We start from the raw sequence: 15,333 nt of genomic DNA, 5'->3' as shown, positions 1-15,333 counted from the left end.
TGTTATAGCACAACTGGAGTGAGCCTGTTGGCCGGGATGTGAGGACGGTGATGGGTGCAGAGGAAGGGGAGCTGCTGGTACAGTTCCAATAATTTCACAGGAAATTCCTCCCAGTTCGACTCTATTGTCTTCAAACTGACCGGAGGGGACATGGTGATGCGTGCTGTTCAACGTGAGAAGGTTAGGATGTGTTTTTGCTTGTTGTAATTCATCATAATCCCTATTATCACACTTAACCATATTGGTTCACACCTATCAAAACAACTGAGGAACAACTCTCACTCTAATCCTTTTATTATCATTGTTGATGTGTTCAGATAGATTTCTTAAACTTGTAATCGGCTTCCCAGCGTGTCCATTGTGACCTTGGGCCTGAAGGGTCAAAGGTCAGCACACACTTCGTCATTTCAGCACACTGAAATAAAACCTGAACAAGCGATGCACTTTTACATAAAGAAGTCTGTTTATTATTTGTTATATATCATATGCATCTTCATATAATAGTTCTAATACCAGTAAGTCAAAAATAATAATCATATTATATTTATATATAGATATATAGAAAACTAATCCAATAATCTACTTTTTACTTGGACTTTACTTCCTTGTAAAAAACAACATGGAGAAACGTATAATCTTCTCCCCAGCTTCAATATAGGCGCTTTACGGGAGCAAAGAAGATAATACAAAAAAGAAAAATTACACCTGAACATTGCATCTTATAGATCTAGAACATCTGTCAGCAGCTTGTAATGATGACCATCGCGGTTTAAGACACAGGAAGAGGTTTTTTTTTTTTTCTTTGCTAGAACACCTTTGACAAATATGCTTTTTGTTTGTTTTTAAATTCAGCTAAAATGTCTGAAAACATTGAAGACAATGGCATCCATGTGATCAGCTGGATTTGAGAGACAGGACATTATATTACACCAGTCTCATTACACACCGAAGATGATGGAAATCTAAAGATGAAGGAGAGGAGGGAGAGAGTGGTTAGACAGAGAGGGGAAAGTAAAGGTTTAGTATAGCGGGGTATAGAAAGTTGAATGTATGTGCTTCTCCGCCAATGATGTACATTTGTAAACAGAGGGCAGCAAAATTAGTGCAGAGTCCTCTACATCTTCTCTCACTGATCCTCAGCGTCCTCCCCTTTCTCTGGGTGCTCTCCGGGAGGTAGCCGTGTCACAATTGGAAGGGAGAGAGATCCATGCTAATCCATTGAGCTGCGGCAGTCTTTGCAAAATGTACCAACCGTACTAATAGCATTCCCCCCAAACCTCTTCTTCTCATAAACTCTCGATATGTAGAAATGAAAACTTGGAGGCAGGCTGTTTCAGGGCTGTGGACGTGGAAGAAGCCATGGACGGCGGCCCATCCGGAGTCGTGGAAGGTGGCGTCCCAGGGCTCTCGTGTCTATCAAGGCCAGAGACGCAGGAGGGCTGTACCACTGCAACCTCTGGTCCGTTTGAGGAGCCTAGCTGGTCCAGTCTGGGTCAGGAGGAGGCATCAAAGCTGCACAGGAAGAGAAGAACAAGAATAACAATTCATGTTATGGCCCAGACCCAGTGTCCCCCCAAGGCCTCAAACTCTGAACCCTCAGGGACTTACTGACGTCACATGTTAAGTCGTTGAGTGTCAGAGGCTGTGAGGGCCGAAATGGTGTAAATAAGAATGGGACGGCACTTTGAAGCAACATACCACGTGACCATGACAACATCAACAAAATATTGTCTAATTGTGGTACTTATTTTATACTTTTAACTCCCTAATTTAAACGTCTTCCAGGCTCTTTCTTTTTTGTCAAAACAGCTTTAATAACGAAATTAAATGTTTGCTGAATAAATGTGTGTGTAATTCATACTTTTAATCCTTTATGTTGTTGTGTAAATGTTTTTATCAGGCTGAACACCCACGTGCCTCTTTGTTTACCTTTTTTTTTTTACATTACTACATTCTTCTATTGGTAACTGGGTGTTTAACATCACATTGCTATGAATTGAGCATAATTCCCCCCGCATCTCATGCTGACTTAGGGAAATGGTTCATAAAGAGCTCAAAATGTCTGCCAGAGAGCCCTCGCGACGATTTGACATTGGGAAAGAACTAAACCCTTACGGGGTTACCTGAGCGCGTCTCAAAGCCTGTGAGTCCGTTAGGGTGGAGATTGAGATTGGACCTATTCAATTCAATTCAGTTTATTTTTTATAGCCCAAAATCACAAATACAAAATTTGTACACATAACAAACACCCCTGTCCCGGATCAGGAAAAACTCCCCCAAATAAAAATGGTAAAATCCCTTGCACGGGGTAAAAAAAGGATCCTCCTCGCTGGATGGACAGAAGCAATAGATGTCATGTGACCAGAATTAATAACATAACAGAGTTACAGCACATTCAATAGATATGACAGAAATTATTCATATGATGAGTAGAAGACATGGAACACGATCGAGACCTATGACATTGAAACATTTGGGAGGCACGATTGATTGATTAACTGATTTGATAAATAAGAAACGCCAACAGATAAATGCACCTGAGCCACCGTCTGCATTTGTGTTAGAACTGGAGACAGCAGTGTGTGGTAGAAACACGGCTTAATAGACTGAGAAGAACCTTTGAGGGATTTATTGTTTGTGCCTAGATGAGTATATGCGGCATTAAATGAACTTATTGTTGATCATGAACCTATTGAGCCCAGTCACCCAGTTTAATATAATCAGGACTACACCTTTTATCTATTAGAAATGACTCAGAAAGCATTATTCAATTTCATGATGATTAATACCATTAGAAGACAAACATTCTGTTTTTCACAGCAGACATTTTAGGAAAAGGTGTAATAACATTAGCGATGGCTCGATCAGTTCTGTTGAAGTGTCTGATCATATTGGAATAAAGCCATCATTCATTTCATTATTTAGTTTTGACCTGTAATGTTAAAATTCCCTGATGTGAAAAAGGCCTTTTGACCTGTGTCCTGACTGAACAGGTCACCTGACTCTCATCCTAACACAAAAATGGAGTTAGAAGCCAGTATTCAGTTCTTACAAAAATCTATCTAGTCTGTGGTTATAAATGCTAATAAATTGTTAAAACATAGATTTTGGTCCAGATGCACAAGAGCCAAAGGGATGTTTCACAATCTGGCAACCTAAAAGATGCTCTGGGCTTGCTCCTGAACTACAAAGCATTAGCAAATGATTTATTAACCATAAATAAAGCCATTAGTAACAACTTGTCAGATAGATAGAAATCATGTGGAAGCAAATGAAACAGACAGAGTTTAAGTGAGCAAGATATTCATCCCTGCAGGCTTTTGTGTTGCTTATCAGTGACAGATCCTTTTGTCCTGGCCCGTGTCTTTCTCTCCCAGAGCACAGAGCCCAGAGATGACCATATGACCTGACTCCATTGTTAGCACATCTTTGTTGCTTTTCTCAGAACTCGCAAAACCATCTTCTGATATGAAGTACACTTTGTACTGTTCCTTAATGAGTCATTGATATGTTTGTATGAGATAAGATGGAGTGGGCAGAAATAGCACAGACGAATGCAAAAGACAGGAAGGAGGATGCGTTGGTCCAAAGGTCGAAAAGGTCACCATCTACCAGAGAACGACGGTGAGAATGTGTGTGAATTATGCGTGTGTGTTTGGGCTAGTGGGGGCGTGAGTATCCTCTAGGGAGGAGGTATGTCTTGTCTTGCAGTCATTAAATATTAACACAACCATCTCGCCCTCCCACTGGGACCTGATTGAAGATGTAGGATGGCACACAGGGACAGGATAGGGTCACCTCGAGCTCTTTAGTCCCACTATAAACCCACTGTGACTACACATAGGCCAGACCAGGCATGCAAACACATTACTCATCTGGAGCTGGGACGTTGGCCCGACTCAAGGACTGATTTTGCACTGACACAACAAAATCTGAGATATTGTGTCAACTAATGATGATCAAGAGAACAGAGTGAAAATATTCAATTATTCGGTACAATCTCGACAGCTGATTGTCCAACACTACTGCTAAATATAAATAGGTTTCAAGACTCCAGCTATAGGAAGCAGGAATACACCCTCTGCATGGTAAAATAGAATAATGGGAGCAAATTACAGGATTATGGGCCCTCGTGGAAAGAGCACACAATGACCGTCATTGGCTGCTCTTCTGCTTTCAAAGACTCTAATTAACGCAAGGTGGTTGAAGAAAAAGAAACAGGGTGCAGAGGGGTTCTTACCTGTCCCATAGCTTCACATTTCTACAGTTGTTGGTGCAGCAGCCGGCTGATATCAAAGCTGCGACAAAGAGAGAAGAAGAAAGAGACAAGTTTTAAATGTGTTGTTTTGACAAGAGAAGAGTGCCTCATTAGTCTCATGATTTGGAGCTGACGTCCGTCTTTTTATTCTGCCAAAACCAGCGAAAAGGATTCATAAATGATGACTATTTTTTGTACGGAAAGGTATGTAAAAGAAGGAATTTGTAATGTCCATTATTGTCCCAGGCTCCACTTAAGCAAAAACTGACTGAATCATATATAAAGGAATATTTGGACATTTTGGATCATATAAGTCTGGCTATAGCTCCAGACTTGTTTTGACCTGAGTCTCCTCATTTAACTCCTGGCAAAAAAGCACATTAGCTTTTTTGCCAAGAGTTAAATGAGGAGACTCAGGTCAAAACAAGTCTGGAGCTAGGACGATATTAGCTTAGCTTAGCAAAATAACTTGAACTAACAAAACCACAGATTACTGTACTATTTGGATTGTCAACTGAATAAACAAAATAGCTATATTGTGTTAATAAGTGAGCTTTAGAGGTGCCGGGTGGCATAGGTATTTACATTGGACATGGCCAGTGTGTTTTCCTTTGCTTTCATACTTCACGCTAAGCTAGCCTTATTAACCCCAGGCTCTATCTCCATATTTAATTCAGACAAGATAGTGCTGTCAGTATTGTCATCTAACTCTGAGGCTAGAAAGAAAATAAGCACATTTCCTTCTATTTGCACAGCGCGTTACATCCCATAGGTTTTAATCTTTGTCTTTTGTAAACTCAAAGCCTTTTGGGGCAAAAGTAACAAATTGGATGTGCACATAGGCAAGCTTTTAGAATTTACTGAAGGACTTAGTATACTCCCTCGGCCCATGGCCACCACTAAATAATGTGTAGTATAGAGCAGCATCTACAACTTTTCCACATTCCCCCCTCGTCTGTTTCAATCTCTGCTGCAATGGGGCAAGTGACAGCGAGCAGAGTGGCAACAACCTTCACTGAAGATGTGAACCATAATGCGCGTGGACACACACACACGGACACACACACACGCACACACACACACGGACAGACACACACACACACGTCTGAATTATCTAGACTTTTCAAAGTGTTTCAAACGTAGGACTAGAGGATTACATGAAGGAGCAATAGCTGGACACTGAGGGCGCAGACAGCGAGATAGGAAAAAGGATATAGATTAAACAGAAAGGTGCTCTCTCCCACTGACAACTGTAGGACATCAAACTATATTGCAATAAAGATGTTTGACATGAAACACATGGCAGGCTCTCGACTCTATCTTGACATATCCGACCAGAAAATGCTGTGCTACTTTCTTTCTGCTTCGCAAGACAAATGTTGCCGTCAAACCAAACGGCGTTGACGTGAAGGTGTTTTAAAGTACAGGACACACAGCATCTGCCCTCGTCCTCTCTGGCTCTGTGAGCACTTCTGGTGAGAACTCAGTTTGGATAAAAAAAAAAATGCCTTTGCCTTAAAACTTTCCAAGCTTTAAAGAAAAAGAAATGCCTCTGTACATACTTTGCCCTTCAGAACAATTCTTGCATCCTCGCCCCCCCTGCTTGATATCTCACTCGCTCTCTTTCTCTCTTCCACAAACAGTTTCCTCTCCATGAGCCTATAATCATGTTTTCAGCACATTTCCTCTCCATGGTGCGCTAACATCTCTCATTAAAGATTCATAACGCTCTTGTGACCGCCGAGTTCTGTGAAAGATTTCAGTAGCCACCTTCACTAAGTTTCCTGCCCCTTCCGTCGCTTGGTTTATTTCCGTAGGGGGGAGGCAAGACCGCACAAAGAGAGAGGGGAAACTCCTGCAAAGAGTCGGGGGATGCAGCGGTGGGCTGCGGGGTATTTTCATTTGGAGGTCGGCATGTGCAGAGTGGAATTGATTTCACGGCTAAAGCAGAGCTCATAGAGCAGTTAGAGAGCGATAAATACACGACGACGTCACTTCCTCCTGACACTCGAAGACACAGAAGGTTTAATGGGCGTGTAGCTGACAGCTCTTGAGATGGTACCTTTGAAAGCAGGACAGCAGGACTGTCTGAACATATGCTCTGATAGACCGATGTAAACATAGTGTGGTCTCGCAGTGACATTGTTTTTGGATTAATGCCAGAGCGCTGAAACATTAAATTATGTTAGTTGTATTGGTGCAAAATGAACATTAGGCCCACTTTACCAGATGATTTTTCATAATAAACACATGTCTGCGAGGCCTTGTCCCCACCCTGCCGTATGAAGGTTGGCGCCTCGGTGTTCTTGAGCTCAATACCTTGTCTGGGACATCCAGATCCGTTTCACACATGTTTGATATTTTTTTGTATCATTTTGGGGGTCGTGCTGGCCGCCCTGTCCATCACAGCACCTGTGATGCTGACAGGCCGCAATCAGAGTACAACGACAACAAGAAATTTACAGTAAAAAAAGAAGTCAGTAATGAAAGACGCCACATTAAATATTTAAACTGCCAGTAGAAACAATACAGTTTCTTGTTTAACGCATCAAGCAGACTCAGTTCTGGGTCTTTGGACTCACTCAAGCCCGAGAACAATTAGCTTGAATGGATTTTCTGTCTCAAGGTCTGCAGTCACACACACACACACACACACACACACACACAGGTCACAAGATTACAAACTGCTGTCTTGCGATGGAGCAGTCCTGTTAACACACAGCAGTCATGTGCCAAAATACAAGAGAATCTCTTTAAAGTGAACTTGATCAATGTCAAATAAAACTTGCCTTGTGATCCCTTCAAGGAGAGTTACACGTAGAGAAAACATACAGCGCACTTGGACCGCGTTTGTTGATTTAGTTATAGGCAGGGCGTTAAAACCCAAATTGGATTTAACGGGATGAGAGATGTGTAGAGGAAAGAGGGATCTGCGCGGGTCAGAGCAAGAGTATATAGATAATGTGATTACTCACGAATAATGTGGGGCCTAAGCTCCCTTAAATTACACCTCTGTACACCAGAGCTCGAGTGAAAGGCTCTAAATTTCCCCACAAAGAGATGTGAGAGATTGGCTGGGGAGGAGCTGTTCCCACACTGAATAAATCACTGTTCCGGATGGGGAACCCTTTTCGCTGCTGCCAGACACCAATTATTGCCTCTGTAGAACCCAGAATCTGAGATCATATAAGAGATTCAAGAGTGTTTACAATGAATTGAGGGGATTTCTTTATTTCATGAAAATTGGGGAAATACGTTTGATAAACCGTAAAAAGTGTGTGGGGTGGATCTGTGGGGTGGATCTGTATAATTTGTCAGAACCAGCAATCACATTGTTATCGATGTCTGACTCGAGCCAGTAAACGGGAGAACCTGCTTTTCACACGGCTGCTCTTTCAATCCTCTTTGATCCTTCCAACCTCCCCACCGTCTCTCAACTGATCAATGCACGGTAATTTCACATGGCCATTCCCTCAGATCTTCTAAAAATCTGCCACATAAATTATTCAGGCTGGCTGGGCAGGCTAGCCTGTGGATGACATGCTAGATCAGTGACCTTCCGTTTAGCTAGCAGTCAATCAGACAATCAGGGAGACAGTCAGTAAGTCAGCGAGGCTCGCTGGCAGGAGAGCGACTTGTCTTGACGTCCCTCGGGCCGCTACAGTCAGTGCTGTTACGTGCAACTCTGGAGCACACGGCCATGAGCTCTGAATGCATAATGCTGAGATTATGAGTATGAGTGGCCGTAACACATTCACCGAGAAAACGAAAGAGAAAAAAGCCAAATATTTATGGACTCAAGTCCGTGTTTGACTCACAGAAAGGCCTCAGTCTTGCGAGGCTAGACTTCAAGTCGATACCGATTCAGGTCTGGGCTACTTCCTCGCTTTGGTTGCTGCCGCTCTAGATTGTAGGACCGGTATGCTGAGTGACTACACTGGTTGTCAATCCTGGATGACTCAGCTGTCAAGTCAGAGTTGGAGAGACCCTGGTGGCTTGTCTGTCTTATTCAAATCAATAAAAATGACACTAAGGGTAAACTCCTTTGTGTGGAGAAATAATAACACCCAGAAGTCATTTACTGAACCTGGCCTTTTCAAACTCAAGCAAAATGGCTGCCTGAGGATTTCCTAAACCCAGGAATCCACCTGTTACCTGCAATTATCTTCACGACAAAAACCAGACCTGCCCTCCCAATTAATGTAAGACCCGCAATTCGACCCGTGAATAGACACAGGCCACACGGCCACTCAATCTAAAGAACTTTATTTTCACTTGCACTCATGAAACAATACATTTAAATTACATTTGTTAGAATATATTTAATTGCTACTTGAGCCGGAAGTTGCTGTGCAGAAAAATAATATTGTCCACAATCCACGGTCTAAGCTGGGTTTTCCATTCTCCAATCACTAGCCAAGAAAAAGTATCTTTCACTCGGTATATAGCGATAACAATTTATATTATTATTTTTTTTTACCCATTACAAAACGTTAGCTGACCCCGGTGCAGCACTCTGTTCCTCAGTTCTTTTTTTTCCCTGACATTTTATGAAATATAACATGCCGCGCATTAAGTCATTGCACTATTGTTACAAAAATGATAAGAAATGTTACTTGAAATTGCTGTAAAAGGTAACGTTTGAAAACCCAACAATCATGCAACACAAATAACACAAAAATTAAAGAGGGCCAAAAAAACTAAAATTATGTGTTTGGGGATGATTCCCACATTTTGGGATTCCCACATTTTTGGAGCTGGAGCCAGGAGGTCAATAGCTTAGCATAACACAAAGAATGAAAGCAGAGGGGACAGCTAGCCTGGCTCCGTCCAATCTTCTCAAATCCTACTGCCCATTAATCTGTGCACAAACAAAAACAACACTTTGAGTCTTTATGTTAAGTTAAGCTAACCAACTAACCAACAATAACAACATATATTATGCAAAATTACAAAGGTCAATCTGACTCTAGGCAAGAACATAAATAAACACCATTAAATGTGCCGCAATTCTTCATAAGAACCATCTGGACTCTGAGTGACACGTAGCTTTATTGTCCATTCGGATGTCCTTATAATTCCCCTAAATCACTCGCTGCTCATAGTGGAAAATTTGTCTTGCTAGTTAAACATATATGTATTGTTATATGTATTTTAGACTCAGGCTATGTTCACTAAAATCCTTCCTAGTGTTGCTTCACCACATTTCCATTATTTAAGCTCACATGTATTGTCACATTAGACTCTGCAGAGTATGAGAATACAGGAATAAAAGAGGTAAAGTTGTCTTGCTGTTGTAATTAACGGTAAGCGTTGTCTGTCTACTGTGTAAGAACTATAGAATGAAGTGAGAGACTGCAGCGGGAAGGAACAGAAAATAACTTGAAGCCGTGGTTTCTGCAGTTTGACTCACTGTGAGGCTGAAGAGATGAGAGCACGAAACTCACCGGAGTAGAGCTGGATAATTGGAGCCTGGCGAGGCTAAAAGGGCTGTGTGTGTGTGTGTGTGTGTGTGTTTGTGTGTGATGTCAGTGACACAGACAGACGTGCATCTAAATCAAAAGGGAGAGAATAATCATTGCCACGTGCAAAATCATGCATGGAGTAACTGTAGACGTCACATTCTGAATAAGACCAGGAATTATTGTGTTTGGTAAGGCTAGAAATTGTAATCTTTGTTGTTAATTCTACCATTTCTGTATTTCATATTGAAACAAAAGAGATCAGAAGACCAGGGAAAAGAAAAAATATATCGAAGCGAGTGCTGGCGCAACATCAGCCCTGAATTCTTCTTTACATCTGTTGTCCTCCGTGTTCGAGCACCCTCCACGTTCTACAAGGCCTGTGTTGTCAGTCGCATTGGCGTTGCACGCATTCTGCTGTGACTCTCAAAGGTAAAATAAATATTTAAGCGGACATTTGCTAGATAAACTGCTGTTCTCCTTTTTTAACATGTCACCACCCAACACGTCTCATTGCTGTTGAATAATATAACAGGCGAGGACACAGAGTCAAGAACATTGGTTGGTGTGTGTGCATGTGTGTGCATGTGTGTGCGTGCGTGCGTGCGTGCGTGCGTGTGCGTGTGTGTGTGTGTGGCTCAGATGGGTCGGCATGAAACACAATATTGGTTATTGCACCAGCTGTGAATGATGTTAGATTTCCAGCATCCCACAATTCTTTGCGGCTTCCTCCAGCGCCAAGGATCAGCATTTAATGGCTTCTGTCTTCTCAACTCCCATAAGCCTTCGGACCTTGATGACCCATGTCCTGAGGCTGAAACTTGTTTACACTCTTCTCAGACGGTTTTGTCTCTCCTCTCCCTGATGAAAACTAATCCTTCTGCAGTAGTGTTAAAGGCCCTTTGTATTCGGATAGAAATAATTCAATGCATTGCATCAGATATATAAAAACAATGTTGAGGTACTTCAGAACAGGGCAGTGATGGATAGAATTTAGGTACAATTTTGTCCCGAAAAGCCTGAGGGATGAGCTAACATTAACGCTGGTTTACGGGGCCTTACATTTAGGTGTGGAGAAGCATTAACATAATTCTGCTCTTAAAATAAAGCATGTTTCACACTGCTCTTCTCACATTAAAGACATGGAAATAACAGTTTTAGCACTGCATTATATTGGATAAAAAGACTGCCTCCCTCATCAATGTCTAATTGCAAAATAAACTCTCAAATCTTCAGCCAACATTTAGAGAATCTTGAAAAAGTAACACCAAAGAAGCAAATAACCATCTACTACAATTCAAAGCAACCCAATAATTACTTCAATTTCCTGTTCTAAAGCTCTCGGAAAGCTTGTTGTAAGATGTAATTAAATGCACCTTTTTGCTATCATAATAATAAAGGAAATGAGTTTGTCAGTCTGGAGCAGTGGGGGGGTAATGAAATTGATTTCAATATCTCCGAGAGGAACTCTCAGAGACCAAAAGACTTCTCTGGAAGAGAACTAGTAAGAGATAATGATATGAATACGGCCGAACCTTTTTATGCCGGGAGGATAAGCCCATTCATCCGCAGTAATGGAAGCTGCACACGTGCCTCGCTGTCATTCTCATCAGGAAAAACATTACATCAAATGCACATAATGCACAATATGGGCCGGAGATTTATGCCCCAGGAAATAGATAACTACATCCTGCGTGTTGGGAATGGAGGAGGTATAAAAACGTTGTCAGCTGCAGCGGTTTTGACTTGTTATGTTTCCAATATGTTATCTCTTTCTATCCCTGTTCTTAACAGCTGGTGAGGCTGTAAAAAGCATCACCGTGATGGCAGCAGCAAAGCAGCTCATCACCTCAGCTTGATCAGTGTTACAAGTGCACAACAGACACGCACCATAGATAAGCTAGCCGAGCATTAACACAAGAAAAAGAAGACACATTCTTCCTCTTACGGATTAAAAATGGGATCCATAAGCACGAGATGCAAACTTTGATCCCCTTTTCAGACATGGAATACATGTCACTGTTATGCAACATGAAGGAATGATGGATTTAAAAAAGTGTTTTTGCCATAAGCCTTTAAATTAATAAATTTCCTGATTTCCCTCATACATTTTTCACATCATGCAAAATAATTCTGCTTCTTAATCTCTAATGTTTGAGAATGGGAAAGCAGAGCATTACAATATGTTTAAGTTGAGGAACGTTTAACTAGTTATGAAGCAGTTTCGATTTTATACCGATCAGAATACGTGTCAGCTAAATCAGACGAAATCCTGCGGGTTCACCAGCCAGGAGCGGAGCTTCGCCTCGCTGCCACACCGGTCCACGCTCAGAGTCCACATCAGCACCACGCTGCTGCAGACCCAGGTCGTACTGCTGGGCCCACTGGAGGGACGGGGGGGGGGGGGGGGTTCACAGAAACACTACCGCCAAAATAAGAGAAGGGAAAGATTCTCATAGTAACTTTAACTTGGGGTGTTCGCTGAAAGAAAAGCCAAATTACAAATTCTAGTCTGACTGTGATGTTGGTTGTAATGTATTGTAACTAATGTAACTAATATTTTGTTTAGTTTTTTTCTGCACCACAAGTAGCTCACAATTGCCTTATTACAGTGGTACGCATTCTAGTAAACTAATTTTCTTTGTGCATAAGAGGTGATAATTAAGAACAATCGTAATGCACTTCTCTTAATTTGGTATAAATAATCAATAATCGACATTGAATTGTACAAAGGTGAGGTAACCTGAAGGCTTTTTGCATTTCGCATACTACTCTGTTAATGCTCCTTAACAAACTCGCTCAGGCAGAATAAACAATATAAATAACTAATTGAATGTATCCAAGTCAGTATGAGCTGAATAAAAACTGTCAGGTCTTCCTTGTCACAAACTATGGCTGAAAGCAGCCAAACACACATGACACACTCAGCTGCATCCGTCCAGCTCCACTCCCCTCCTTCACCTGATGCCCGCCGACTGCCAGCTCTCAGCGTGTCACACAGCTACCACTGAACAACATCATCATGCAACAGCTAAACATGGTTACTGCTGGTGACTTTGGGACTGACGGAGGTTCCCTCAGGTCCCGCGCTGCCCTCGTACATGGCGGCGGCTCAACTTCCAGTTAATTACCTGGCCTAGCGAGCTAATTTCCTCTTAGCTCAGTGGGCCGTTCCCCATTGGCACGGCGTAAGAGGACAACGACTGCTCTTCGTTCCACTGGGTTTGCGTGTCTACCGGATGACTGGGGCTACTGTGGAACATTTGTCAGATACCTCTGGGGTTTGGGCTGCAGCGACGCCCGCACACGCCAAGCAGCCTCCGTCATAACTCACACAGCTACTTAGCTGGGGAGCTGCTGGTGGGGGGATATGTTTGGATGCATCCTGCCGTGGCCAACTGCTCCACGTCTACATAATTACTGATTGAATAATCAGTTTTAAAAGGTAGAAAATAACATTTACATAAATCAGAGTGCCAGAATACTGCACATGCAACCACACGTTCATCTTAATTATATCTCCAGTACATTAGCCTTCTTCTTGTCTCCCCCTGATTTATAATTTAGCTTGCCAAAAACATGTTTTTGTTCTCTTGTTGGGAGACATTTCACACTCCAGTTCCCATTGACATAACTGTTGCCATGAGTTTTCAGATGGAATTATGGGTAAATGACCTGAAAAGCAGCATACAGTGTTTGCGCCATCCAGGAGAAGCATGCTTTAAAGAGATGAAGATGAGGGCGGCTTGATTAAAAATGACAATGATATTCACCGGAGGTAAATAAAAAAAAGCCTAATCATGCATTCCTTGGTTAATGGCTGCACTCATGGTCTACGAGGGAGTTTGGCATAATTGGTCTCAGGTGTGATTACAAATTCAAATGCCATGATAGCATTTAAAAGTACAATTTTCCCTTTGGTTGTGATAAGGACATCCACATTGTAAAATGAACGTCTCCAATGGCCTCAACACGAACTATCTCTTGAACTTCTAAACTGCTCTCATTCCTTCACTGTCAGAAATGATAAAAACACATGAAGCAGAAAATACCTTCACAATTTTAGAAAGAAACATTCTGCCCGTCTTTGCAGAACAATACTCAAACATAAATGTTTTAAACAGTTATCAGTGACAGAAACACAAGAGTATGTGTCTGAACAAGTACATCTACACATTGTGCCACTTTGGTAAATTGAACTAGTAATGAAAAGGAAAAGACAGCATGGCCAGTAGTGACGTGGTTATCTGGTTATAATACTAATCTATTTGAATTACTGCAGCCTAATGCTCCCCCAAATCCTTTCAGCCCAAGCAGCTGTGACAAAGATTGGAGTTTCTTTATGGCTCTTAGGCTGTGAGACTTCACAATTTGTCGAGGGGTTGCGTTCTTCAGTCTTCATCTTGGCAGACGAACGAGGAAGAGGAAAGCAGGGAGTCAGAGGAAGAGGGGAAGATATGTTGCATAGAGGAGCGCGATACAGAGAAAACAAGCAGTAATACACTCAAATACTCCTCATCCCTCTTTCCTCAGCCCTGCCTGGCAAACAGAACATCCTCCAGCGTCCTCAGAAAGAGGGCTTTGTAATCAGAGTTTTCTTTCTGTCCGACAGCTGGTTGTTCACACTGGCAGCCAATTAGGATGGAGAGAGAGAGAGAGAAAGGCAAGAGAGAGGAGAGGAAGAGATAGCCAGTGACAGTGGAGAAGGAGAACACTATCAGAGGCCAATGCTTTAGTGAGGATTTCCTGTTTCAGACAGGCAGCACACTTTCAAACAACAGCCAGAGGAGCTGGATAGTCTGAAATGATGCTACAATTACATATTAATAGAATGAGAATGAATGAGGCAGTTGGATAATCTGTGCTAATTTAAACAGATAAAATAACATACAATGCACAAGAATGGAGGATTATGCTGCCAGTGTAGGTCAGTTCTTATTAGGTCAAAAATACACCAGCCGTATAACAGCGCCACGCAATGCAAATTAAGGAAACACATATTAGACACAACACAAGAAGATCAAGAATCATCTTCGCCCATGTACTGACACATGCTGAGCATTCAGAGGAAATATATTCCCCAACATGTTGAGACAAGCATTTAAAAAAGGCGCTGCAGGAAGCTCACAATACAATGGAAATTGTTTCAGGGGGAAAGAGAGGATGTGACACAATTTTTGTTGTCATCACATCATGATGTGTAAAGTCCACTGGATGCAGCGTTAGAGACGGTGACCCTTTCATACCTATGAAAGTGAAGCCCAAACAAGAAGAAACAAGTGTTACTTTATCGTATGAACTGTATATATTTGCCGCTGATTTTGTTTCATTTTTTGGGCCCCATGACATCATCGACTAAAAGATTGTAATTCTATGATTTGGCCACTATGTCGAAATGCCTTCAGTCCGGTGTTGTTCCTAGAGGCTTGGTTGTTATAGTCTGTGGTTAACGATGTTATTGATAGTCCGCTATCTTTCACTGTGATCACATGATTCAGATATAATAACAAGCAAAGGGCCAACGGTAAAATCAGCTAACGGCCGTTGTCATTTCAGGAGGCAAAATTAATAGCTAGAAATGAGGCTTTGTTGCACGTTTGTGTAAACTTCAGT

At 41.9% G+C, this 15,333-nt stretch overlaps 1 protein-coding gene across 1 annotated transcript in view; it reads right to left on the bottom strand.

The window, feature by feature from the left end:
* Positions 1 to 503: 503 nt before the first annotated feature.
* ccdc85al (coiled-coil domain containing 85A, like) overlaps positions 504 to 15,333 on the bottom strand; it is a 21,574-nt gene continuing 6,744 nt past the window's right edge. Inside the window, exons 3-4 of the mRNA XM_068588742.1 lie at positions 4,241 to 4,298; positions 504 to 1,512 (exon numbers count right to left, since the gene is read on the bottom strand). Of these exons, the coding sequence (XP_068444843.1) occupies positions 1,494 to 1,512; positions 4,241 to 4,298 (77 nt within the window). The 3' untranslated portion in view covers positions 504 to 1,493. The remainder of the gene's footprint in view (positions 1,513 to 4,240; positions 4,299 to 15,333) is intronic.

Source organism: Clinocottus analis, unplaced genomic scaffold (genome assembly GCF_023055335.1).
Source record: "Clinocottus analis isolate CAN_PGR_092001 unplaced genomic scaffold, fCliAna1.0.p SCAF_22, whole genome shotgun sequence".
In the NCBI taxonomy this organism is placed as follows: domain Eukaryota; kingdom Metazoa; phylum Chordata; class Actinopteri; order Perciformes; family Cottidae; genus Clinocottus; species Clinocottus analis.
This window is presented reverse-complemented; position numbering and strand designations above follow the sequence as displayed.